Genomic DNA, 27318 nt, shown 5'->3' on the forward strand with positions numbered 1-27318 from the left:
TTGGCTGGCGGCGGGAGGGGAAGGATGCTCCTGGCGGCGGGTGGTGGGAGAGGCGGGCTTGGCTGGCGGCGGGAGGGGAAGGATGCTGCTGGAGGCGGGTGATGATGGGAGGGGCAGACTCTGCTGGCCGCGGGAGGGGAAGGATGCTGCTGGAGGCAGGTGATGGTGGGAGGGGCGGACTCTGCTGGCGGCGGGAGGGGAAGGATGCTGCTGGAGGCGGGTGATGGTGGGAGGGGCGGACTCTGCTGGCGGCGGGAGGTGAAGGATGCTGCTGGAGGCGGCAGGTGGTGGGAGAGGCGGCTTGGCTGGCGGCGGGAGGGGAAGGATGCTCCTGGCGGCGGGTGTTGGGAGAGGCGGGCTTGACTGGCGGCGGGAGGGGAAAGGATGCTGCTGGAGGCGGGTGATGGTGAAAGGGGGCGGACTCTGCTGGCGGCGGGAGGGGAAGGATGCTGCTGGAGGCGGGTGATGGTGGGAGGGGAAGGATGCTGCGGGAGGGGAAGGATGCTGCTGGAGGCGGGTGATGGTTGGAGGGGCGGACTCTGCTGGCGGCGGGAGGGGAAGGATGCTGCTGGAGGTGGGTGATGGTGGGAAGGGCGGACTCTGCTGGCGGCAGGAGGGGAAGGATGCTCCTGGCGGCGGGTGATGGTGGGAGGGGCGGACTCTGCTGGCGACGGGAGGGAAAGGATGCTGCTGGAGGCGGGTGATGGTGGGAGGGGCGGACTCTGCTGGCGGCGGGAGGGGAAGGATGCTGCTGGAGGCGGGTGATGGTGGGAGGGGCGGACTCTGCTGGCGACGGGAGGGAAAGGATGCTGCTGGAGGCGGGTGATGGTGGGAGGGGCGGACTCTGCTGGCGGCGGGAGGGGAAGGATGCTGCTGGAGGCGGGTGATGGTGGGAGGGGCGGACTCTGCTGGCGGCGAGAGGGGAAGGATGCTCCTGGCGGCGGGTGATGGTGGGAGGGGAAGGATGCTGCTGGAGGCGGGAAGGGAAGGATGCTGCTGGAGGCGGGTGAGGGTGGTAGCGGTGGACTCTGCTGGCGGCGGGAGGGGAAAGGATGCTGCTGGAGGCGGGTGATGGTGGGAGAGGCGGACTCTGCTGGCGGCGGGAGGGGAAGGATGCTGCAGGTGGTGCTGGTGGTGGGAGGGGCAGGCTCTGATGGCGGCGGGAGGAAAAGTATGCTTTGGGTGGTGGTGGAAGGGGAACAGGCTCTGATGGCGGCGGGAGGACAAGGATGCGGGTGGTGGTGGGAGGGGCGGGCTCTGATGGCGGCGGGAGGAGAAGTATGCTATGGGCGGTGCTGGTGGTGGAAGGGCACAGGCTCTGCTGGCGGCAGGAGGGAAAGGGTGCTGCTGGTGGGAGGGGTGGGCTCTGCTGGCGGCGGGAGGGGAAGGATGCTGCTGGCAGCGGGTGATGGTGGGAGGGGCGGGCTCTGCTGGCAGCGGGAGGGGGAAGTATGTTCCTGGCGGTGGGTGGTGGGAGAGGTGGACTTGGCTGGCGGCGGGAGGGGACGGGTGCTGCTGGCGGCGGGTGATGGTGGGAAGGACGGGCTCTGCTGGCGGCGGGTGGTGGTGGGAGGGGCGGGCTCTGATGGCAGGAGGAGACGTATGCTCTGGGCGGTGCTGGTGGTGGAAGGGGACAGACTCTGCTGGCGGCGGGAGGGAAAGGATGCTGCTGGCGGCAGGTGGTGGGAGGGGTGGGCTCTGCTGACGGCGTGAGGGGAAGGATGCTCCTGGCGGCGGGTGGTGGGAGAGGCAGGCTTGGCTGGCGGCGGGAGGGGAAAGGATGCTGCTGGCAGCGGGTCGTGCTGGTGGTGGGAGGGGCAGGCTCTGATGGCGGCGGGAGGAGAAGTATGCTGTGGGCAGTGTCGGTGGTGGAAGGGGACAGGCTCTGCTGGCGGCGGGAGGGAAAGGATGCTGCTGGAGGCGGGTGATGGTGGGAGGGGTGGACTCTGCTGGCGGCGTGAGGGGAAGGATGCTGCTAGAGGCGGGTGATGATGGGAGGGGAGGACTCTGCTGGCGGCAGGAGGGGAAGGATGCTGCTGGAGGCGGGTGGTGGGAGAGGCGGGCTTGGCTGGCGACGGGAGGGGAAAGGATGCTGCTGGAGGCGGGTGATGGTGGTAGGGGCGGACTCTGCTGGCGGCGGGAGGGGAAGGATGCTGCTGGATGCGGGTGATGGTGGGAGGGGCGGACTCTGCTGGCGGCGGGAGGGGAAGGATGCTGCTGGAGGCGGCAGGTGGTGGGAGAGGCGGCTTGGCTGGCGGCGGGAGGGGAAGGATGCTCCTGGCGGCGGGTGGTGGGAGAGGCGGGCTTGGCTGGCGGCCGGAGGGGAAAGGATGCTGCTGGAGGCGGGTGATGGTGGGAGGGGTGGACTCTGCTGGCGGCGGGAAGGGAAGGATGCTGCTGGATGCGGGTAATGGTGGGAGGGGCGGACTCTGCTGGCGGCGGGAGGGGAAGGATGCTGCTGGAGGCGGCAGGTGGTGGGAGTGGCGGCTTGGCTGGCGGCGGGAGGGGAAGGATGCTCCTGGCGGCGGGTGGTGGGAGAGGCGGGCTTGGCTGGCGGCGGGAGGGGAAGGATGCTGCTGGAGGCGGGTGATGATGGGAGGGGCAGACTCTGCTGGCCGCGGGAGGGGAAGGATGCTGCTGGAGGTGGGTGATGGTGGGAGGGGCGGACTCTGCTGGCGACGGGAGGGAAAGGATGCTGCTGGAGGCGGGTGATGGTGGGAGGGGCGGACTCTGCTGGCGACGGGAGGGAAAGGATGCTGCTGGAGGCGGGTGATGGTGGGAGGGGCGGACTCTGCTGGCGGCGGGAGGGGAAGGATGCTGCTGGAGGCGGGTGATGGTGGGAGGGGCGGACTCTGCTGGCGACGGGAGGGAAAGGATGCTGCTGGAGGGGGGTGATGGTGGGAGGGGCGGACTCTGCTGGCGGCGGGAGGGGAAGGATGCTGCTGGAGGCGGGTGATGGTGGGAGGGGCGGACTCTGCTGGCGGCGAGAGGGGAAGGATGCTCCTGGCGGCGGGTGATGGTGGGAGGGGAAGGATGCTGCTGGAGGCGGATAGGGAAGGATGCTGCTGGAGGCGGGTGAGGGTGGTAGCGGTGGACTCTGCTGGCGGCGGGAGGGGAAAGGATGCTGCTGGAGGCGGGTGATGGTGGGAGAGGCGGACTCTGCTGGCGGCGGGAGGGGAAGGATGCTACTGGAGGCGGGTGATGGTGGGAGAGGCGGACTCTGCTGGCGGCGGGAGGGGAAGGATGCTGCTGGAGGCAGGTGATGGTGGGAGAGGCGGACTCTGCTTGCGGCGGGAGGGGAAGGATGCTGCTGGTGGCGGGTGATGGTGGGAGGGGCGGACTCTGCTGGCGGCGGGAGGGGAAGGATGCTTCTGGCGGCGGGTGATGGTGGGAGAGGCGGACTCTGCTGGCGGCGGGAGGGGAAGGATGCTGCTGGAGGCGGGTGATGGTGGGAGGGGCGGACTCTGCTGGCGACGGGAGGGAAAGGATGCTGCTGGAGGCGGGTGATGGTGGGAGGGGCGGACTCTGCTGGCGACGGGAGGGAAAGGATGCTGCTGGAGGCGGGTGATGGTGGGAGGGGCGGACTCTGCTGGCGGCGGGAGGGGAAGGATGCTGCTGGAGGCGGGTGATGGTGGGAGGGGCGGACTCTGCTGGCGACAGGAGGGAAAGGATGCTGCTGGAGGCGGGTGATGGTGGGAGGGGCGGACTCTGCTGGCGGCAGGAGGGGAAGGATGCTGCTGGTGGCGGGTGATGGTGGGAGGGGCGGACTCTGCTGGCGGCGGGAGGGGAAGGATGCTGCTGGTGGCGGGTGATGGTGGGAGGGGCGGACTCTGCTGGCGGCGGGAGGGGAAGGATGCTGCTGGTGGCGGGTGATGGTGGGAGGGGCGGACTCTGCTGGCGGCGGGAGGGGAAGGATGCTGCTGGAGGCGGGTGATGGTGGGAGGGGCGGACTCTGCTGGCGACGGGAGGGAAAGGATGCTGCTGGAGGCGGGTGATGGTGGGAGGGGCGGACTCTGCTGGCGGCGGGAGGGGAAGGATGCTGCTGGAGGCGGGTGATGGTGGGAGGGGCGGACTCTGCTGGCGACGGGAGGGAAAGGATGCTGCTGGAGGCGGGTGATGGTGGGAGGGGCGGACTCTGCTGGCGGCAGGAGGGGAAGGATGCTCCTGGCGGCGGGTGATGGTGGGAGGGGCGGACTCTGCTGGCGACGGGAGGGAAAGGATGCTGCTGGAGGCGGGTGATGGTGGGAGGGGCGGACTCTGCTGGCGGCGGGAGGGGAAGGATGCTGCTGGAGGCGGGTGATGGTGGGAGGGGCGGACTCTGCTGGCGACGGGAGGGAAAGGATGCTGCTGGAGGCGGGTGATGGTGGGAGGGGCGGACTCTGCTGGCGACGGGAGGGAAAGGATGCTGCTGGAGGCGGGTGATGGTGGGAGGGGCGGACTCTGCTGGCGGCGGGAGGGGAAGGATGCTCCTGGCGGCGGGTGATGGTGGGAGGGGAAGGATGCTGCTGGAGGCGGGAAGGGAAGGATGCTGCTGGAGGCGGGTGAGGGTGGTAGCGGTGGACTCTGCTGGCGGTGGGAGGGGAAAGGATGCTGCTGGAGGCGGGTGATGGTGGGAGAGGCGGACTCTGCTGGCGGCGGGAGGGGAAGGATGCTACTGGAGGCGGGTGATGGTGGGAGAGGCGGACTCTGCTGGCGGCGGGAGGGGAAGGATGCTGCTGGTGGCGGGTGATGGTGGGAGGGGCGGACTCTGCTGGCGGCGGGAGGGGAAGGATGCTCCTGGCGGCGGGTGATGGTGGGAGGGGAAGGATGCTGCTGGAGGCGGGAAGGGAAGGATGCTGCTGGAGGCGGGTGATGGTGGGAGAGGCGGACTCTGCTGGCGGCGGGAGGGGAAGGATGCTCCTAGCGGCGGGTGATGGTGGGAGGGGCGGACTCTGCTGGCGGTGGGAGGGGAAGGATGCTGCTGGAGGCGGGTGATGGTGGGAGGGGCGGACTCTGCTGGCGGCGGGAGGAGAAGGATGCTGCTGGAGGCGGGTGATGGTGGGAGGGGCGGACTCTGCTGGCGGCGGGAGGGGAAGGATGCTCCTGGCGGCGGGTGATGGTGGGAGGGGCGGACTCTGCTGGCGGCGGGAGGGGAAGGATGCTTCTGGCGGCGGGTGATGGTGGGAGAGGCGGACTCTGCTGGCGGCGGGAGGGGGAAGGATGGTGCTTGCAATGGGCGGTGCTGGTGGCGGGTGTGATGTTGTACATGATATAATAGCCATTTTGTTGAACTTTGTATGTTTTGGGAGCCTACATCTTGTCTGTCTGCTGTGTTTGGAAAACACCATGGTATGTGAGCAGTGTATATTTGCATTCCATTTCCTTTCAAGTGCAGTAGGAGATGTTAAGAAAACTGTTAATTAGCCAGCCATTGTCATGAATAGTCTGATGTGGCTGTAGGCTGTCAGGAGCGCACAGAACACCTACACAGCTATCCATTCCTATAGGAAAGCTATTGTCCCAGTACACAGCTGGGCTGTCTCAGAGGGCCTGCAGGAAGTTCTGGTCTTTGCATGAGAGTTGAGCCTGGATGTAACAACCATGATGTCACTTTTTGTTTGGTAGAATGTGAGGAAATTAGATTCATTTTGGATGAGGAGTTTGGGTAGCCCCCAGGGCATATTTTGTACTATAAGAAACAGCTCCCAAGATGTATTACTTGAAGCCCCCCAGGTGATAGCAAGAAGCTTGGGCTACCCTGATTTCTGATCAGAAACGGCATTCTCCCACCAAGTTTGGACCTTTACGCGGGTAAAGTTTGATTTCTGATTTATTCCCTTTTTATTTTGATAAGCAAATTGTCTTGTTGTCTTTGTTCTATTTAGTTAGTTTATTTGTAAATATCTTTGTTTATATTTTATTTCTGCACTGTTCCACTTTTTTTTAATATTAAATCTTTATTTAATAAGTTAGCTTCTGTGTGCTAAGCAGAGATTGACATCTAGAGAGAGACTGCAGTGTATTGTGTTACAAGTTCAGTGCCTGATTGTATGCTCGGATTGCTCATTGCTGCCGTGTGAGATTGCTCTGTGTGTGTGGCTTTCTCGTACTTTGGCGTAAAGCCTGTGGCTGACCCCAAATATGTAAGCATTAGCGTGAGTGTGAGCAGCTCGGCAGCAATGTATGAAATGCTTGTAGTGTCTAGCAGTATCGTCGCGGACGACTGCTAGTGGTGGCAGAGTGTTGTTGAGGGCAACAGCCTTGTGTTAGCTTGAATAAGGCTGCTCCCCCTCTCGATCTGGTCGAAACCTCCATCAGGAACCGTCTCTGAAGACTTGGACTGGTTCCTAACAGCAGGAGGGGATGGGTGGTTCTTTTGGTGAGAGGGGGCAGTGGTGCTGGTGGCAGGAGGGGACGGGCTCTGCTGGTGGCGGTAGGGGAAGGATGCTCTTGGTGGTAGTGGGAGGAGACTGACTCTGCTGGCGCGCGGGAGGGGAAGGATGTGGTGGGCGGTACTGGTGGTGGGAGGGGATAGGCTCTGCTGGTGGCAGGAGGGGAAGGATGCTGCTGGCAGTAGTCCACAAGCTGTAGACAAAAGAAGCAGCAGTGAGGCTTCGCAGAACCATCACTATGGATACGAAGGAGTGGTCCAGAGTATGCAAAAGTCTGTACAGAAATAAGTGTGGCTCTTCCCACTATCTCCTCAGGGGATGTCTGTAGTCAGAGGGAGGAGCAGGGATGGCAGGAGATGGTATGCAGAGACCTGTACAGGAATGTGTGGCTGCTCCCACTATCTCCTCAGGGGATGTCTGTAGTCAGAGGGAGGAGCGGGGATGGCAGGAGATGGTATGCAGAGACCTGTACAGGAATGTGTGGCTCCTCTCACTATCTCCTCAGGGGATGTCTGTAGTCAGAGGGAGGAGCGGGGATGGCAGGAGATGGTATGCAGAGACCTGTACAGGAATGTGTGGCTCCTCCCACTATCTCCTCAGGGGATGTCTGTAGTCAGAGGGAGGAGCAGGGATGGCAGGAGATGGTATGCAGAGACCTGTACAGGAATGTGTGGCTCCTCCCACTATCTCCTCAGGGGATGTCTGTAGTAAGAGGGAAGAGCAGGGATGGCAGGAAGTGATGCAGAAACCTGTACAGGAATGTGTGGCTCCTCTCACTATCTCCTCAGGGGATGTCTGTAGTAAGAGGGAAGAGCAGGGATGGCAGGAAGTGATGCAGAAACCTGTACAGGAATGTGTGGCTCCTCCCACTATCTCCTCAGGGGATGTCTGTAGTCAGAGGGAGGAGCGGGGATGGCAGGAGATGGTATGCAGAGACCTGTACAGGAATGTGTGGCTCCTCCCACTATCTCCTCAGGGGATGTCTGTAGTAAGAGGGAAGAGCAGGGATGGCAGGAAGTGATGCAGAGACCTGTACAGGATTGTGTGGCTCCTCCCACTATCTCCTCAGGGGATGTCTGTAGTCAGAGGGAGGAGCGGGGATGGCAGGAGATGGTATGCAGAGACCTGTACAGGAATGTGTGGCTCCTCCCACTATCTCCTCAGGGGATGTCTGTAGTAAGAGGGAAGAGCAGGGATGGCAGGAAGTGATGCAGAGACCTGTACAGGAATGTGTGGCTCCTCCCACTATCTCCTCAGGGGATGTCTGTAGTCAGAGGGAGGAGCGGGGATGGCAGGAGATGGTATGCAGAGACCTGTACAGGAATGTGTGGCTCCTCCCACTATCTCCTCAGGGGATGTCTGTAGTCAGAGGGAGGAGCAGGGATGGCAGGAGATGGTATGCAGAGACCTGTACAGGAATGTGTGGCTCCTCCCACTATCTCCTCAGGGGATGTCTGTAGTAAGAGGGAAGAGCAGGGATGGCAGGAAGTGATGCAGAAACCTGTACAGGAATGTGTGGCTCCTCTCACTATCTCCTCAGGGGATGTCTGTAGTCAGAGGGAGGAGCGGGGATGGCAGGAGATGGTATGCAGAGACCTGTACAGGAATGTGTGGCTCCTCCCACTATCTCCTCAGGGGATGTCTGTAGTCAGAGGGAGGAGCAGGGATGGCAGGAGATGGTATGCAGAGACCTGTACAGGAATGTGTGGCTCATCCCACTATCTCCTCAGGGGATGTCTGTAGTCAGAGGGAGGAGCAGGGATGGCGGGAGACCTATACAGGAATGGGGAGTTGGAGGATTCAGTGTAGGAAATTGAGGCATTATTGGGAGGGAAGGACATGTGACCATACGACTGTTCTGTGTCTTACTCACTCTGGCTCCTATGTGTTACCCCCAGTTACCTCCATACATGTGATCCTCCGATCATCCATGGGAACCTCACTTGTGATACTATCTTCATCCAACACAACGGACTCATCAAGATCGGCTCTGGTAAGGCTCCGCCTCTCCCATAATATTGTGAAGGTGACACAGTGTGACATAAAGCGGGGGGTACCAGTGCTTGGGGAGAAGGCCAAATGGGCAGGGCGGATCCTTGGTAAAATACCCCACCCCGTCATTTTACCTGGCCTTAGTGTGAGTGTGACAGAATTATGGATATGCACTGATATGTGCTTCCAGTCTGGTGGTGGTACGGGGGGTGTCCAGCGCTGAGGGTGTATGTACATGGGTATGTGTGTATATGAGAGGGGGCTGTGTGGGTGAGAGTGGGCCATGTGGGTGTCAGGTGGGTGAGAGTTGGCTGTGTGGTTGCCAGATTGGTAAGAGGGGGTCTGTGTGGTGAGAGTGGGCTGTATGTCAGGTGGGTGAGAGGGGGCTGTGTTGGTGCCAGATGGGTGAGAGTGGGCTGTGTTGGTGCCAGGTGGGTGAGAGGGGGCTGTGTGGTGAGAGTGGGCTGTATGTCAGGTGGGTGAGAGGGGGCTGTGTGGTGAGAGTGGGCTGTATGTCAGGTGGGTGAGAGGGGGCTGTGTTGGTGTCAGGTGGGTGAGAGGGGGCTTGTGTGGGTGTCGGGTAGGTGATATGATGATGGAGGGGATGGAATGAAGGGGGGTTGTGTATGTTGAGGTGCAGGCGTGTGAGGGGCGTTGCTGTGTGGCAGCCGTGTATAATGATGAAGGGAGGGGGTGGTGTGTATGTTGAGGTACAGGCGTGTAAGGGGCGTTGCTGTGTGGCAGCCGTGTATAATGATGAAGGGAGGGGGTGGTGTGTATGTTGAGGTACAGGCGTGAGGGGTGTTGCTGTGTGGCAGCCGTGTATAATGATGAAGGGAGGGGGTGGTGTGTATGTTGAGGTACAGGCGTGTAAGGGGCGTTGCTGTGTGGCAGCCGTGTATTATGATGAAGGGTGGGGGGGTTGTGTATGTTGAGGTACAGGCGTGTGAGGGGTGTTGCTGTGTGGCAGCCGTGTATAATGATGGAGGGGGGGGGTGTATGCTGAGGTACAGGCGTGTGAGGGGTGTTGCTGTGTGGCAGACGTGTATAATGATGAAGGGAGGGGGGGTTGTGTATGTTGAGGTACAGGCGTGTGAGGGATGTGGCAGCCGTGTATAATGATGGAGGGGGTGGAATAAGTTGAGGTACAGGCGTGTGAGGGGTGTGGCAGCCGTGTATAATGGTGACTTTGACGTGTCCCCCCCCCCTCCCCCGGCCCTAGCCCTTTCATCCACTCATGATCTGTCTTGTTTTATCTCCTGCTTCGGCTGCTATGTACCACAGTCTTTCATAGGATTTTTGCTAATGGTGAGATGACTTTTCAGCCTCTGTCATGTTCTTGTTGTTGCCATGTTTGTGTGTTCAGCCTGTGGCATTCACCCATGTAAGGTGGAGGATCATGGGTGACTGTAGTATAGAAGTGGGGGGTATGCTTGCCTGACATTCTCTCTCCTGGCTTGGCAGATCGGGGGTTCTGTCCCGGTAGATGTTGGATGTTTTGTAGCTCCATAGCATGTAGGAGCCTCCCCCCTCCTGTCTATGCATGATCCCCTTTAGATGGCTTCTATTCTCCCCTCTCATCATCATTGCACTCCCAGCCCTCCTCCTGCGATCTATACTTGTCTGCTGCTGCTTGCTTACTGACTGCTCTGTGCTCGAGTATGATGTAGACCATGTAGAATGGAATATATATCATGACATTGGCCAGTGGGCCACCTTCCTTACTGTGTCCTGCAGAGGTGGCAGAACTAGGCCTGTTTCCTGGAATGCTACCACTGGCCAAGATATATACTTCTCCATGACCATTCATTGGGGACATTGATAACTATACAGGCAGTAGCCTCTTCATTGACTTCATGCACCCAGCGAGCCATGTGAACGTTCATAATGGTCTTCAGAGGCTGGTGTCACAATGACCATCAAGTGTCGCAGAGCTGGCAGGGAAGATGGAGGTTCAGGACTTGTGTTTATAAATAATAGTGAGGCGGTTTATGAAAAGTAACATGGTCCCTTATCCACAACTTCTCAACTGTTTCATTCTTTCAGAGCAGATGTACATTTAGAGATTAGATCTGCTATGTCACTAAATAATGCCAGCACACAGATTTTAGAGCTGACAGAGCAGAGAGAGAAGCATTTATCCCTCACCTGTAGAAAGTGCGATGTTCCTCAGAGTATAGAAAGTATGATGTTCCTCAGAGTATAGAAAGTATGATGTTCCTCAGAGTATAGAAAGTATGATGTTCCTCAGAGTATAGAAAGTATGATGTTCCTCAGAGTATAGAAAGTACGATGTTCCTCAGAGTTGGGTTACATATCATGGACGTCTGTGATAAGCCGGAATATCTGTGAGCAAAGGATGGTACTAGCTACTGGTGGCTTAGATGAAAAGGGCTTCTGATCCACATTTACAGTTGTGTTCAAAATTATTCAACCCCCACTGAAATTCAGTGTTTTGGACAGTTTGACATTGATTTTGATAATTTCAGCCATCTTGTTTACAATTAAATCAAAGAGGCACTTGTGAGTCAGACAAATATAACATAACATTTATAATGAAATAACCACAAATGTCTTTTTTCCAGTAACCTCCAGGACAGGTCCACCATGAGACGACATAGGCTCCTCCCAGGAACCGGAAACGTTCCACTTGAGCACTCTAAAAATTTTAAACCGACCCCTCTAACCTCAGTTGACGTTTCCTGTTCCAGGAAAGAGTACTCTATGTCGCTCGCCGGTCCGTCTAGCCAGGTGTGCTGGGGACCTTTGGTTGGCGACGCATGGTGGACCTGCCTGGAGAGGATGGGGGTCCGATGTAAGAAGGTCGGGTCTGTTTTACCTTCTTAGCAGGCGTCTTGGCTGCCCGGGTGGTGGTGGTTCCGAGGACGCGAGCGGCGTCCATGATTCTCTCTTGGCGGAGGCTGTGGCGCGCCGGAAGTGACGAGGGGGCAATCCTGGGCGTCCGGAGGGATTGGCAATCGGGTTGCCCTCAATGGCGGCGCTCGTAGAGCGGACTTCCGCCCATACGCGACGTCACTTCCGGTCGCGTGAGTGAAGAGACGCCGGATACCTGCATGGCTCGGCATTTCGTTGTGCGAGCGGAGCAGGATGGACGCTAAGCAGGAGCCGGGAAAGGTAAGATGGGCGGAAGGCTTGGTGACCTTTATGGTATGAGCCGAGGAGCCCTATACCGCGTCTATGCTGAGGTCTGATCTAATTATAAATATTAAGACACATAGCATATGATACTGCTTAAGCGTCTGATCTGAGGTCTCTTACTTTGACAGAGGATACTTATTCATGTATATATTGCGTCTGATCTGAGGTCTCTTACTTTGACAGAGGATACTTATTCATGTATATATTGCGTCTGATCTGAGGTCTCTTACTTTGACAGAGGATACTTATTCATGTATATATTGCGTCTGTCTGAGGTTTGAATTTATGCAAGGCTTAGTATGGATATCCATGCATATATTTTGGGACATCTGGCAGTTACTTTGTTGCTAATTCATCTAGATGTCTTATTACGAATTAGAAGGCCTGTTGTCTCTGCATATATTGTGTATATTTTTTCCCCAGAGTACCTCAGTTAAGGTTTATGTATAGTTTATTGATATACATGTACCTTTTTTTCATTCTAGTGAACGGATGATTACTCTAACCACGCTCTGAGAATTTTATGCACCTGGGTGTCATTATAGCTACAGTTGTAGGCAGAGGATTGACATTTGGTTTTTATTGTGTTTTATTATAGGGCACAGAGTCTGCTGACCCTTCAAGGCCTAGGAGGCGTTGCCCGCTCTGTGACACAAAACTTGCCCATACGTACACTAAACAGTTTTGCCAACCCTGTTTTGTAAAATTAATTCAAGAGCAATCAGGGGGTTTGAAAGAGGAGATTATGACAGCAGTTAAGCAAGAAATGTCTGATACAATTAAATCCTTAAAGGAAGTTTTTTCTGCTGCTATGACCCCACCTACAGATACGTCTAGTGCTAGCGCTAGTACGGCTGCACTGGCAACTCCTGTACCTTGTACTGGTGAAACAGGGTCTGAACAGCCAGCTAAGAGTAAGAGTAAATCCTCCACCAAAAGACCTATCATTTCTTCCTCTGAAGATGAAGAGGCTGAAGAAGGGGAGGATGATAATGAATCTGAAATATCTTCAGCCAAGAGTATGGAGAGTATATCAGAAATAAAGAAAGTGTCTAGATTCAGATTTCCGGCTGATGAGACTGATCAGCTAATATTGGCGATCAATAAGACTTTAAAAATTGAACCAAAGAAATCTGAAGAGATATCTTTACATGATAGATGGAACCGGATGAGCCACTTACATTTCCGGTACATAGGTCTACAAAGAATACTATTCTTAGTCAATGGAAATACCCAGATAGAAAATTGTTCATGTCTAAGGGGTTTATTAAGAGGTTTCCATTCACTGAAGCGGATGCCAAAGTATGGGATCGATGTCCTAGACTTGATGCAGCATTCTCTCAAGTTAATAAGGATAACGAATTAGCTTTTGAGGATCTGGGATATCTTAAAGATCCACAGGATAAGAAGGTGGAGTTTGCACTTAAGAAGTCATGGACGTCAGCAGGAGCAAATTTTCGGCCAGCAGCTGCAACAACATGTGTATCCAGGGTATTAGCCTTATGGGTAAAGGATGTTGAAGAAAAGGTAGAGAGAGGAGCATCTAAAGAGGAGATCCTAGAGTCATTAGATGTGGTGTCAAAGGCTACGGATTACATAACAGACGCAGCAGCAGAAAACATAAAAGTGAATGCAAGAACTTCTGCTTTAATTAATTCCGCAAGACGTAATTTATGGATAAAGAATTGGGAAGGCAGTCAGGCCTCAAAAGCAAGAGTGTGTAACATACCCTTTGATGGAGACCTGTTGTTTGGGGCCCAGCTGGATGAGATACTGGAGAGAACAGGAAATAGAAAGAAGGGATTCCCAAAGAAAAAGAAATTTATACAAAATAAAAGGTTCTTCAGAAGGAATAGACAGGAAAGCAGGGATAAACCTCAGCAGAGAAGGAAACCCTGGGCTATCAATAGAGAGGGAACGAAAAGGAATTTTCCCTTTCGGAAACCAGAAAACAAAGAGAAAAAGTGACGCCAAAGAGAGAGTTGGGGGTCGTCTAACACAATTTTATTCTCAATGGACGGAAGTAAGCAGAAACTATTTCATCCTCAGTCTGGTAAATCAAGGGTACAAGATCCAATTTCAATCACTTCCAAGTAACAGGTTTGTTTCCACTCCTCTGCCAAGGGACAAACAAAAGCGTCAGGCCTTACAAGGCATCATAAAGGATATGATAGAGGAGAAAGTGGTTGTTCCGGTTCCTTGCGATCAACATCGCAAGGGATTTTACTCTACGATTTTTCTAGTAAAGAAACCGACGGGCAAATTCAGGCTAATCTTGAACCTAAAACCTTTAAACCCGTTTGTGACTTATCAAAGATTCAGGATGGAATCGATCTTCTCTGTGAGAAACTTACTAACCCCCAACTGCGTCATGACGAATATAGATCTGAGGGACGCCTACTGGCATATCCCAATAAGAGAGTCGTCACAAAAATTTCTCAGATTTGCGGTAAAACGGAAGGATTCAATCCAGCACCTCCAGTTCAGAGTTCTGCCCTTCGGCATTTCATCAGCACCCCGCATATTCACGAAAGTAATGGGGGAGGTGATAAAGGACTTTCACGTAAAGGGAATTCTGGTAATTCCCTATCTAGACGACTTACTAGTAGTGGCAGACTCTTATCAACAGGCAAAGGAGGACACGAACAAGGTGCTGGATCAACTTCAGGCTCTCGGTTGGCTGATAAATTGGGAGAAGTCGGTATTGGAACCGACATCAAAGATACAGTTTCTAGGAGTAGTCATAAACTCAGAAAAAGAAAGGCTGTACTTAACAGAAGAAAAAATGACAAAGTTAAAGAGGATAATACAAGATTGTATAACATATCCAAATCTAACAATAAGAGAAGTCATGCGAATACTAGGATTTCTGACGTCAACATCCCCTGCAATCCAGTGGGCGTTATTGCACACAAGACAACTCCAATATTGGATGATGGAAGTCTGGAGCAAGAAGCAGGAGGATTTGGAAACAGAGGTAACCTGTCCAGAGACAGTATTAAAGTCATTAGAATGGTGGACGTCAGAAAAGATTCTAACCGAAGGAAGATTATGGACAATCCCAACACAAAGATATATTACCACGGATGCAAGTCTCCTAGGATGGGGAGCTCATCTAGACGGAAAGATGTTCCAGGGTCTCTGGCCAAGACTAATAAGGCACCAGTCGTCAAATTACAGAGAGCTAAGAGCAGTAAAAGAGACATTAGTACGGACAGTACAGTTACTGAAAGGGCAACATGTGCAGATCAGGACAGACAATACGACAACAGTAGCCTACATAAACCGCCAAGGGGGGACAAGGTCAAAGAAGCTTCTAGACCTGGCAATAGAAATCCTAACGATAGCGGAAGACAATTTCCTATCCTTATCAGCAGTCCACCTAAAGGGATTTCCTAAGCCGACACAGACTATCGAATTCCGAGATAGAAATATCTAGGAAGGTCTTCAGCACGTTAGTCAGGAGATGGGGTCGGCCCCAGCTGGACATTTTTGCGAACAAAAGAAACACAAAATGCAGAAGATTTTATTCCTTAAATCCAGGAGAAGGGGCGGAGGCAGTGGACGCGCTCAGTCAAAGTTGGACCTTCAAGAAGGCATATGCGTTCCCACCAATTCAACTGATACCCCGAGTTTTGCAGAAATTAATGCAGACCAGAGCAACTTTGATTTTTATAGCTCCAGACTGGCCAGGGAGAAGCTGGTATCCGATTCTCCTGAAGATGAGACTGGAGGGACCAGTGAGACTCCCTCACGGGAAAGTGCTGTCTCAGGTACAGAGAGGAAGTGTAAGTTACATACCAAATCTAAACCTGTCTGCCTGGCTTCTGAGAGGTCTCCTTTAAGGAAGAGAGGGGTTTCAGAAAGAGTTATCACTACACTTCTGGACTGTAGAAAAAAGATAACCAGGAAAATATACTTAAAATACTGGAAGACTTTCAACATGTGGAAGGAACAATCAGGATTTTCCGGAGGAGTGATACCCACAGTGTTAGAATTTCTGCAGGACGGAGTAGAGAAGAACATTGCTCTCAGTACATTGAAGGTACAGGTGACAGCAATATCTACTTATCTGGACATAAGGCTAGCCAACGATCCCCTTATCATTCATTTCTTTAGGTCTATAGAAAGAAAGAAACCTATAAGCAATAGGAAGGTTCCTTCTTGGGGTCTATCCTTCGTATTAAGAGTTTTAAAGGGAGACCAATTTGAACCAATAACGGAAATTCCGATAAGACAATTAACAATGAAAGTAATTTTTTTAGTAGCAATTACTTCAGCCAGAAGAGTGAGCGAGCTGGAAGCCTTATGCTGTGACGAACCCTTTTGTCTAATGTTTAAGGACAAGGTGATATTAAAAACATGTGAGGAATTCCTTCCTAAGGTAGCTACAAAATTTCATAGGTTACAGGAAATTGTACTACCATCATTCAATGAAGAACCATCCTTGGACGTCAGAAGGTCCCTTATAGCTTATTTGGATAGAGTAGCAGATTTCAGAGAATCAAGAGCTCTATTTATCAATACCGCAGGAGCTACAAAGGGTAGAAAGATGTCTAAAAGAACTAAAGCCAAGTGGATAAAGATATGTATAGAGGAGGCCTATAGGTTAGCAGGATCTACACTGCTAGGTACAGTTAGGGCTCATTCAACTAGGGCACAAGCCACATCATGGGCCTACAGAGCGGGTGCTACGCCAGAAGAAATTTGTAGAGCCGCTACGTGGTCAAGTATGGGAACCTTCTCAAGACATTACAGGGTGAATCTGATGACTGCAAGACAACAATCCTCTGGGGGGAAAGTTCTACAGGCAGTCGGCCCACCCTAGAATTGGTAAGATCTTCTTGCTCATCTTCTCATGGTGGACCTGTCCTGAAGGTTACTGGAAAAACCAGTGTTAGTTACCTGGTAACATCCTTTTTAGTAACCTCCAGGACAGGTCCGTAACCCACCCGGATAACGGGATATATATATATGTATAGATATATGTGTATGGAAATGTATTTAGGTATGTATGTAGTTATGTATATAGGTACATGGTATAATGACCCTCTTTTTGGTTAACAGTTCTTGTGGTTGACTGAGGTTAGAGGAGTCGGTTTAAAATTTATAGAGTGCTCAAGTGGAACGTTTCCTGTTTCTGGGAGGAGCCTATGTCGTCTCATGGTGGACCTGTCCTGGAGGTTACTAAAAAGGATGTTACCAGGTAACTAACACTGGTTTCTGTGCTCACATAATTATCAGTTTTATTCCACCCCCAAGTGACATTCATTCTTAGTACTTAGTACAACATCCTTTTCCAGTTATAACAGCTTGTAAACGTGAAGCATAGCTTGCCACACGTGTCTTGCAGCGATCTACGGGTATCTTAGCCCATTCTTCATGGGCAAAAGCCTCCAGTTCAGTCACATTCTTAGGCTTGTGCGCTGCAACTGCTTTCTTTAAGTCCCACCAGAGGTTCTCAATCGGATTTAAGTCTGGTAACTGCGATGGCCATTCCAGAATGTTCCAGCCTTTAATCTGCAACCATGCTCTAGTGGACTTGGAGGTATGCTTGGGATCATTGTCCTGTTGAGAGGTCGTCTCCAAGCCTCAGGTTTGTGACGGACTGCGTCACGTTTTCATCCACTATCTCCTGGTACTGAAGAGAATTCATGGTACCTTGCACACGCTGAAGCTTCCCTGTACCTGCAGAAGCAAAACCGCCCCAAAGCATGATTGACCCCCCGCCATGCTTCACAGTAGGCAAGGTGTTCTTTTCTTCATAGGCCTTGTTCTTCCTCCTCCAAGCATAGCGTTGATTCATGGGCCCAAACAGTTCTAATTTTGTTTCATCAGTCCACAGAACACTATCCCAAAACTTTTGTCGTTTGTCCACATAACTTTTGGCATACTGCAGTCAACTCTTCTTATTCTTTGGAGACAGCAAGGGGGTGCGCCTGGGAGTTCTGGCATGGAGGCCTTCATTACGCAGTGTGCGCCTTATTGTCTGAGCTGAAACTTCAGTACCCGCATCTGACAAATCCTTTTTCGGTTCCTCAGCAGTCACACGGGGACTTTTCTCTACTTTGCGCTTCAGGTAGCGCACAGCAGTCGAAGTCAGCATCTTCTTTCTGCCACGACCAGGTAGCGTTTCAACAGTGCCCTTTGCCTTGAATTTGGGAATGATGTCTTCCTATGGTGTCTCTTGGTATGTTTAACATCTTTGCAATCTTATAGCCATTGCCCTTCCTGTGAAGAGAAATCACCTCTTTTGTCTTCCTGGACCATTCTCTTGACTTCACCATGTTTGTAAACACACCAGTAAAGGCCCATACACACGCCCGGCAGATCGCTCAAGACCAGTCTTATCACCCGAACAGCGGACTGTACACACGCCCGATTTGGCGTGCGGCTGACTGAACGACGGGATGTTCAAACGATCTGTCGTTCGGGAAAATCCGACGTGTGTAGGGGCCTTAAATGTCTAGAAGGAGCTGAGTATCACAGTCATTTTAAATCTGCCTAATTGGTGCTTATTATGCTTGATTGCTGCTCATTAACATCAATACCTGATCAAACACTTAAATGAACCTCTGTTCTTAAAGGACTTACGAGGCCAAAATGGCTAAAAAAAAGCCAAGTACCTTTAAGATGTTTAAATGCACGGAGGACACCGTCCGCGCCCTCCGTGCAGTTCCGCCGGGTCCCCTTCCTGAGATCGCCCCCCACAGGCCGGGTCGGGCTCTCGTGCCGCTCCCAATATGGCCGCTTCCTGTGGCCGCGGCTGAGCAGTCCGCCTGGCCGCTAGTGCGGCTGCGCAGCTCTACGGCCAACCCCCCGAACCACGCACTGTAGCGTGGATCGGAGGGGTTGGCCGTAGAGCTGCGCAGCCGCGGCCAGAGGAAGCGGCCATATTGGGAGCGGCACGGGAGCCCGACCCGGCCTGTGGGGTCGCGATCTCAGGAAGGGGACCCGGCGGAACTGCGCGGAGGGCGCGGACGGCGTCCTCCGTGCATTTAAACATCTTAAAGGTACTTGGCTTTTTTTAGCCATTTTGGCCTCGTAAGTCCTTTTAAGAGTGGTGGTCTTTAGGGGTTGAATAATTGTGTCAATGAAGAAATCACAAAAAAAAAAAAAAAAAAAAAAAAAAACATTTAAAGGGAGGGAGGTAAAAAAATAAAAATCAATATCCACTTACCTGGGGCTTCTTCCAGCCCGTGGCAGGCAGGAGGTGCCCTCGCCGCCGCTCCGCAGGCTCCCGGTGGCCGACCCGACCTGGCCAGGCCGGCTGCCAGGTCGGGCTCTGCTGCGCTCCATGGCCTGGCACTTCTGCGTCCCATGCGGGCGTGCTGACGTCATTGGACGTCCGCCGGACTGTACTGCGCATGCGCAGAACTACTGCGCCTGCACAGTACAGCCCGGCGGACGTCCGATGACGTCAGCGCGCCCGCGTGGGACGCAGAAGTGCCAGGCCTTGGAGCGCAGCAGAGCCCGACCTGGCAGCCGGCCTGGCCAGGTCGGGTCGGCCAACGGAGACCACCGGGAGCCTGCGGTGCGGCGGCGAGGGCACCTCCTGCCTGCCACGGGCTGGAGGAAGCCCCAGGTAAGTGGATATTGATTTCTATTTTTTTACCTCCCTCCCTGAACCTTCCCTTTAATACTGTGTTACAAAAACAATTGATGTCATTTTAGTTGTGTTTGGTTCTTTAAAAAGACTTTGTAAGATTTCATTCTGAACACAATTACAAATGTACACTACATTCCCTAAAACCCTTTACAGCATTGGGGATTGAATATTTTTGAACACAACTGTATATTGAACATGTTAAAGAGGAGTGACAGGTTCTCTGAATTTAGATGTTGGTGAAGGGCTAGATGTCTTCTGCTGCTCCACTCTTCAGCAGACCTGTAGGAAGTTATAGGTTTGGAGAGAGCAAGTATCGGACATCGGACATAAGTATAGCATGCTTTGACAGCTTGTGTTGAGAACATCTTTCTTAGATGTTCATGGTTAATTTATTGGTGGATGTGATCATAAAAGAAAATGTTAAATTTGCTGACTATTGAGTTTCTTAGGGTGGGATAAAAGAGCTATTCACAACATACTGATGAGAGGGCATATAACAATTTGTTTGATTTTTTTTTATTATTATTTCTTTTTTCTGTGTGAACAATATCTTTCTGGAGAACTTCTATTGCTGTCCTCAGGAGATCAGTACACGGCATTCAGAGAGCAGGCATCATTCTGAATGTGTGTTACAGTATATATCTGGAGAGCTTCCTCTGGTGGCCTCATCAGGAGATCAGTACAAGCCATTCAGAGAGTAGGCATCATTCTGAATGTGTGTTACAGTATATATCTGGAGAACTTCCTCTGGTGGCCTCATCAGGAGATCAGTACAAGCCATTCAGAGAGCAGGCATCATTCTGAATGTGTGTTACAGTATATATCTGGAAAGCTTCCTCTGGTGGCCTCATCAGGAGACCAGTACAAGACCTTCAGAGAGCAGGCATCATTCTGAATGTGTGTTACACTATATATCTGGAGAGCTTCCTCTGGTGGCCTCATCAGGAGACCAGTACAAGCCATTCAGAGAGCAGGCATCATTCTGAATGTGTGTTACAGTATATATCTGGAAAGCTTCCTCTGGTGGCCTCATCAGGAGACCAGTACAAGACCTTCAGAGAGCAGGCATCATTCTGAATGTGTGTTACAGTATATATCTGGAGAGCTTCCTCTGGTGGCCTCATCAGGAGACCAGTACACGGCATTCAGAGAGCAGGCATCATTCTGAATGTGTGTTACAGTATATATCTGGAGAACTTCCTCTGGTGACCTCATCAGGAGATCAGTACACGGCATTCAGAGAGCAGGCATCATTCTGAATGTGTGTCACAGTATATATCTGGAGAGCTTCCTCTGGTGGCCTCATCAGGAGACCAGTACAAGCTCTTCAGAGAGCAGGCATCATTCTGAATGTGTGTTACAGTATATATCTGGAGAACTTCCTCTGGTGACCTCATCAGGAGACCAGTACAAGCCATTCAGAGAGCAGGCATCATTCTGAATGCGTGTTACAGTATATATCTGGAGAACTTCCTCTGGTGACCTCATCAGGAGATCAGTACAAGACCTTCAGAGAGCATGCATCATTCTGAATGTGTGTTACAGTATATATCTGGAGAACTTCCTCTGGTGACCTCATCAGGAGACCAGTACAAGACCTTCAGAGAGCAGGCATCACTCTGAATGTGTGTTACACTATATATCTGGAGAACTTCCTCTGGTGACCTCATCAGGAGATCAGTACAAGACCTTCAGAGAGCAGGCATCATTCTGAATGTGTTACAGTATATATCTGGAGAGCTTCCTCTGGTGACCTCATCAGGAGACCAGTACAAGACCTTCAGAGAGCAGGCATCATTCTGAATGTGTGTTACTATATATCTGGAGAGCTTCCTCTGGTGACCTCATCAGGAGACCAGTACAAGACCTTCAGAGAGCAGGCATCATTCTGAATGTGTGTTACAGTATATATCTGGAGAGCTTCCTCTGGTGGCCTCATCAGGAGATCAATACAAGCTCTTCAGAGAGCATGCATCATTCTGAATGTGTTACAGTATATATCTGGAGAACTTCCTCTGGTGACCTCATCAGGAGACCAGTACAAGACCTTCAGAGAGCATGTATCATTCTGAATGTGTGTTACAGTATATATCTGGAGAACTTCCTCTGGTGGCCTCATCAGGAGACCAGTACAAGACCTTCAGAGAGCAGGCATCATTCTGAATGTGTGTTACAGTATATATCTGGAGAACTTCCTCTGGTGACCTCATCAGGAGACCAGTACAAGCCATTCAGAGAGCAGGCATCATTCTGAATGTGTGTTACAGTATATATCTGGAGAACTTCCTCTGGTGACCTCATCAGGAGACCAGTACAAGCCATTCAGAGAGCAGGCATCATTCTGAATGTGTGTTACAGTATATATCTGGAGAGCTTCCTCTGGTGGCCTCATCAGGAGACCAGTACAAGCCCTTCAGAGAGCAGGCATCATTCTGAATGTGTGTTAGAGTATATATCTGGAGAGCTTCCTCTGGTGACAAGACCTTCAGAGAGCATGCATCATTCTGAATGTGTGTTACACTATTTATCTGGAGAGCTTCCTCTGGTGACCTCATCAGGAGACCAGTACAAGACCTTCAGAGAGCATGCATCATTCTGAATGTGTGTTACAGTATATATCGGGAGAACTTCCTCTGGTGGCCTCATCAGGAGACCAGTACAAGACCTTCAGAGAGCATGCATCATTCTGAATGTGTGTTACAGTATATATCTGGAGAGCTTCCTCTGGTGGCCTCATCAGGAGACTAGTACAAGCTCTTCAGAGAGCATGCATCATTCTGAATGTGTTACAGTATATATCTGGAGAACTTCCTCTGGTGACCTCATCAGGAGACCAGTACAAGCCATTCAGAGAGCAGGCATCATTCTGAATGTGTGTTACAGTATATATCTGGAGAGCTTCCTCTGGTGACCTCATCAGGAGACCAGTACAAGCTCTTCAGAGAGCAGGCATCATTCTGAATGTGTGTTACAGTATATATCTGGAGAACTTCCTCTGGTGACCTCATCAGGAGACCAGTACAAGCCATTCAGAGAGCAGGCATCATTCTGAATGTGTGTTACAGTATATATCTGGAGAACTTCCTCTGGTGACCTCATCAGGAGACCAGTACAAGACCTTCAGAGAGCAGGCATCATTCTGAATGTGTGTTACAGTATATATCTGGAGAACTTCCTCTGGTGGCCTCATCAGGAGATCAGTACAAGCTCTTCAGAGAGCAGGCATCATTCTGAATGTGTGTCACAGTATATATCTGGAGAACTTCCTCTGGTGACCTCATCAGGAGACCAGTACAAGCCATTCAGAGAGCAGGCATCATTCTGAATGTGTTACAGTATATATCTGGAGAACTTCCTCTGGTGACCTCATCAGGAGACCAGTACAAGACCTTCAGAGAGCAGGCATTTTTTATTATTATTATTCTGAATGGCATCATTCTGAATGTGTGTTACAGTATATATCTGGAGAACTTCCTCTGGTGGCCTCATCAGGAGACCAGTACAAGACCTTCAGAGAGCATGCATCATTCTGAATGTGTGTTACAGTATATATAGGGAGAACTTCCTCTGGTGGCCTCATCAGGAGACCAGTACAAGACCTTCAGAGAGCAGGCATCATTCTGAATGTGTGTTACAGTATATATCTGGAGAACTTCCTCTGGTGGCCTCATCAGGGGACCAGTACAAGACCGTCAGAGAGCAGGCATCATTCTGAATGTGTGTTACAGTATATATCTGGAGAACTTCCTCTGGTGGCCTCATCAGGAGACCAGTACAAGACCTTCAGAGAGCATGCATCATTCTGAATGTGTGTTACAGTATATATAGGGAGAACTTCCTCTGGTGGCCTCATCAGGAGACCAGTACAAGACCTTCAGAGAGCATGCATCATTCTGAATGTGTGTTACAGTATATATCTGGAGAACTTCCTCTGGTGGCCTCATCAGGGGACCAGTACAAGACCGTCAGAGAGCATGCATCATTCTGAATGTGTGTTACAGTATATATCTGGAGAGCTTCCTCTGGTGGCCTCATCAGGAGACCAGTACAAGCTCTTCAGAGAGCATGCATCATTCTGAATGTGTTACAGTATATATCTGGAGAGCTTCCTCTGGTGGCCTCATCAGGAGACCAGTACAAGCTCTTCAGAGAGCAGGCATCATTCTGAATGTGTGTTACAGTATATATCTGGAGAACTTCTTCCTCTGGTGGCCTCATCAGGGGACCAGTACAAGACCGTCAGAGAGCATGCATCATTCTGAATGTGTGTTACAGTATATATCTGGAGAGCTTCCTCTGGTGGCCTCATCAGGAGACCAGTACAAGCTCTTCAGAGAGCAGGCATCATTCTGAATGTGTGTCACAGTATATATCTGGAGAACTTCCTCTGGTGGCCTCATCAGGGGACCAGTACAAGACCTTCAGAGAGCATGCATCATTCTGAATGTGTGTTACAGTATATATAGGGAGAACTTCCTCTGGTGGCCTCATCAGGAGACCAGTACAAGACCTTCAGAGAGCAGGCATCATTCTGAATGTGTGTTACAGTATATATAGGGAGAACTTCCTCTGGTGACCTCATCAGGAGACCAGTACAAGCCATTCAGAGAGCAGGCATCATTCTGAATGTGTGTTACAGTATATATCTGGAGAGCTTCCTCTGGTGGCCTCATCAGGAGACCAGTACAAGACCTTCAGAGAGCATGCATCATTCTGAATGTGTGTTACAGTATATATCTGGAGAACTTCCTCTGGTGGCCTCATCAGGAGACCAGTACAAGCCATTCAGAGAGCATGCATCATTCTGAATGTGTGTTACAGTATATATCTGGAGAGCTTCCTCTGGTGACCTCATCAGGAGACCAGCACAAGGCCTTCAGAGAGCAGGCATCATTCTGAATGTGTGTCACAGTATATATCTGGAGAACTTCCTCTGGTGACCTCATCAAGAGACCAGTACAAGCCATTCAGAGAGCAGGCATCATTCTGAATGTGTTACAGTATATATCTGGAGAGCTTCCTCTGGTGGCCTCATCAGGAGACCAGTATAAGCTCTTCAGAGAGCATGCATCATTCTGAATGTGTGTTACAGTATATATCTGGAGAGCTTCCTCTGGTGGCCTCATCAGGAGACCAGTACAAGACCTTCAGAGAGCATGCATCATTCTGAATGTGTGTTACAGTATATATCTGGAGAGCTTCCTCTGGTGGCCTCATCAGGAGACCAGTACAAGACCTTCAGAGAGCATGCATCATTCTGAATGTGTGTTACAGTATATATCTAGAGAACTTCCTCTGGTGGCCTCATCAGGAGACCAGTACAAGACCTTCAGAGAGCATGCATCATTCTGAATGTGTGTTACAGTATATATCTGGAGAACTTCCTCTGGTGGCCTCATCAGGAGACCAGTACAAGCCATTCAGAGAGCAGGCATCATTCTGAATGTGTGTTACAGTATATATCTGGAGAACTTCCTCTGGTGGCCTCATCAGGAGACCAGTACAAGCCATTCAGAGAGCAGGCATCATTCTGAATGTGTGTTACAGTATATATCTGGAGAACTTCCTCTGGTGACCTCATCAGGAGACCAGTACAAGCCATTCAGAGAGCAGGCATCATTCTGAATGTGTGTTACAGTATATATCGGGAGAACTTCCTCTGGTGGCCTCATCAGGAGACCAGTACAAGACCTTCAGAGAGCATGCATCATTCTGAATGTGTGTTACAGTATATATCTGGAGAGCTTCCTCTGGTGGCCTCATCAGGAGACTAGTACAAGCTCTTCAGAGAGCAGGCATCATTCTGAATGTGTGTTACAGTATATATCTGGAGAACTTCCTCTGGTGACCTCATCAGGAGACCAGTACAAGCCATTCAGAGAGCAGGCATCATTCTGAATGTGTGTTACAGTATATATCTGGAGAACTTCCTCTGGTGACCTCATCAGGAGACCAGTACAAGACCTTCAGAGAGCAGGCATCATTCTGAATGTGTGTTACAGTATATATCTGGAGAACTTCCTCTGGTGGCCTCATCAGGAGATCAGTACAAGCTCTTCAGAGAGCAGGCATCATTCTGAATGTGTGTCACAGTATATATCTGGAGAACTTCCTCTGGTGACCTCATCAGGAGACCAGTACAAGCCATTCAGAGAGCAGGCATCATTCTGAATGTGTGTTACAGTATATATCTGGAGAACTTCCTCTGGTGGCCTCATCAGGAGACCAGTACAAGACCTTCAGAGAGCAGGCATTTTTTATTATTATTATTCTGAATGGCATCATTCTGAATGTGTGTTACAGTATATATCTGGAGAACTTCCTCTGGTGGCCTCATCAGGAGACCAGTACAAGACCTTCAGAGAGCATGCATCATTCTGAATGTGTGTTACAGTATATATAGGGAGAACTTCCTCTGGTGGCCTCATCAGGAGACCAGTACAAGACCTTCAGAGAGCAGGCATCATTCTGAATGTGTGTTACAGTATATATCTGGAGAACTTCCTCTGGTGGCCTCATCAGGGGACCAGTACAAGACCGTCAGAGAGCAGGCATCATTCTGAATGTGTGTTACAGTATATATCTGGAGAACTTCCTCTGGTGGCCTCATCAGGAGACCAGTACAAGACCTTCAGAGAGCATGCATCATTCTGAATGTGTGTTACAGTATATATAGGGAGAACTTCCTCTGGTGGCCTCATCAGGAGACCAGTACAAGACCTTCAGAGAGCATGCATCATTCTGAATGTGTGTTACAGTATATATCTGGAGAACTTCCTCTGGTGGCCTCATCAGGGGACCAGTACAAGACCGTCAGAGAGCATGCATCATTCTGAATGTGTGTTACAGTATATATCTGGAGAGCTTCCTCTGGTGGCCTCATCAGGAGACCAGTACAAGCTCTTCAGAGAGCATGCATCATTCTGAATGTGTTACAGTATATATCTGGAGAGCTTCCTCTGGTGGCCTCATCAGGAGACCAGTACAAGCTCTTCAGAGAGCAGGCATCATTCTGAATGTGTGTCACAGTATATATCTGGAGAACTTCCTCTGGTGGCCTCATCAGGGGACCAGTACAAGACCTTCAGAGAGCATGCATCATTCTGAATGTGTGTTACAGTATATATAGGGAGAACTTCCTCTGGTGGCCTCATCAGGAGACCAGTACAAGACCTTCAGAGAGCAGGCATCATTCTGAATGTGTGTTACAGTATATATAGGGAGAACTTCCTCTGGTGACCTCATCAGGAGACCAGTACAAGCCATTCAGAGAGCAGGCATCATTCTGAATGTGTGTTACAGTATATATCTGGAGAGCTTCCTCTGGTGGCCTCATCAGGAGACCAGTACAAGACCTTCAGAGAGCATGCATCATTCTGAATGTGTGTTACAGTATATATCTGGAGAACTTCCTCTGGTGGCCTCATCAGGAGACCAGTACAAGCCATTCAGAGAGCATGCATCATTCTGAATGTGTGTTACAGTATATATCTGGAGAGCTTCCTCTGGTGACCTCATCAGGAGACCAGCACAAGGCCTTCAGAGAGCAGGCATCATTCTGAATGTGTGTCACAGTATATATCTGGAGAACTTCCTCTGGTGACCTCATCAAGAGACCAGTACAAGCCATTCAGAGAGCAGGCATCATTCTGAATGTGTTACAGTATATATCTGGAGAGCTTCCTCTGGTGGCCTCATCAGGAGACCAGTATAAGCTCTTCAGAGAGCATGCATCATTCTGAATGTGTGTTACAGTATATATCTGGAGAGCTTCCTCTGGTGGCCTCATCAGGAGACCAGTACAAGACCTTCAGAGAGCATGCATCATTCTGAATGTGTGTTACAGTATATATCTGGAGAGCTTCCTCTGGTGGCCTCATCAGGAGACCAGTACAAGACCTTCAGAGAGCATGCATCATTCTGAATGTGTGTTACAGTATATATCTAGAGAACTTCCTCTGGTGGCCTCATCAGGAGACCAGTACAAGACCTTCAGAGAGCATGCATCATTCTGAATGTGTGTTACAGTATATATCTGGAGAACTTCCTCTGGTGGCCTCATCAGGAGACCAGTACAAGCCATTCAGAGAGCAGGCATCATTCTGAATGTGTGTTACGGTATATATCTGGAGAACTTCCTCTGGTGACCTCATCAGGAGACCAGTACAAGCCATTCAGAGAGCAGGC

The 27318-nt window shown here is 51.2% G+C and overlaps 1 protein-coding gene across 1 annotated transcript in view; it reads left to right on the forward strand.

Annotated features, from left to right (window-relative positions):
• NRBP1 (nuclear receptor binding protein 1) overlaps positions 1 to 27318 on the forward strand; it is a 131368-nt gene that overhangs the window by 34499 nt on the left and 69551 nt on the right. Inside the window, exons 7-8 of the mRNA XM_068279801.1 lie at positions 8270 to 8364; positions 9648 to 9671. Coding sequence (XP_068135902.1) covers positions 8270 to 8364; positions 9648 to 9671 — 119 coding nt within the window. The remainder of the gene's footprint in view (positions 1 to 8269; positions 8365 to 9647; positions 9672 to 27318) is intronic.

Source organism: Hyperolius riggenbachi, chromosome 4 (genome assembly GCF_040937935.1).
Source record: "Hyperolius riggenbachi isolate aHypRig1 chromosome 4, aHypRig1.pri, whole genome shotgun sequence".
In the NCBI taxonomy this organism is placed as follows: domain Eukaryota; kingdom Metazoa; phylum Chordata; class Amphibia; order Anura; family Hyperoliidae; genus Hyperolius; species Hyperolius riggenbachi.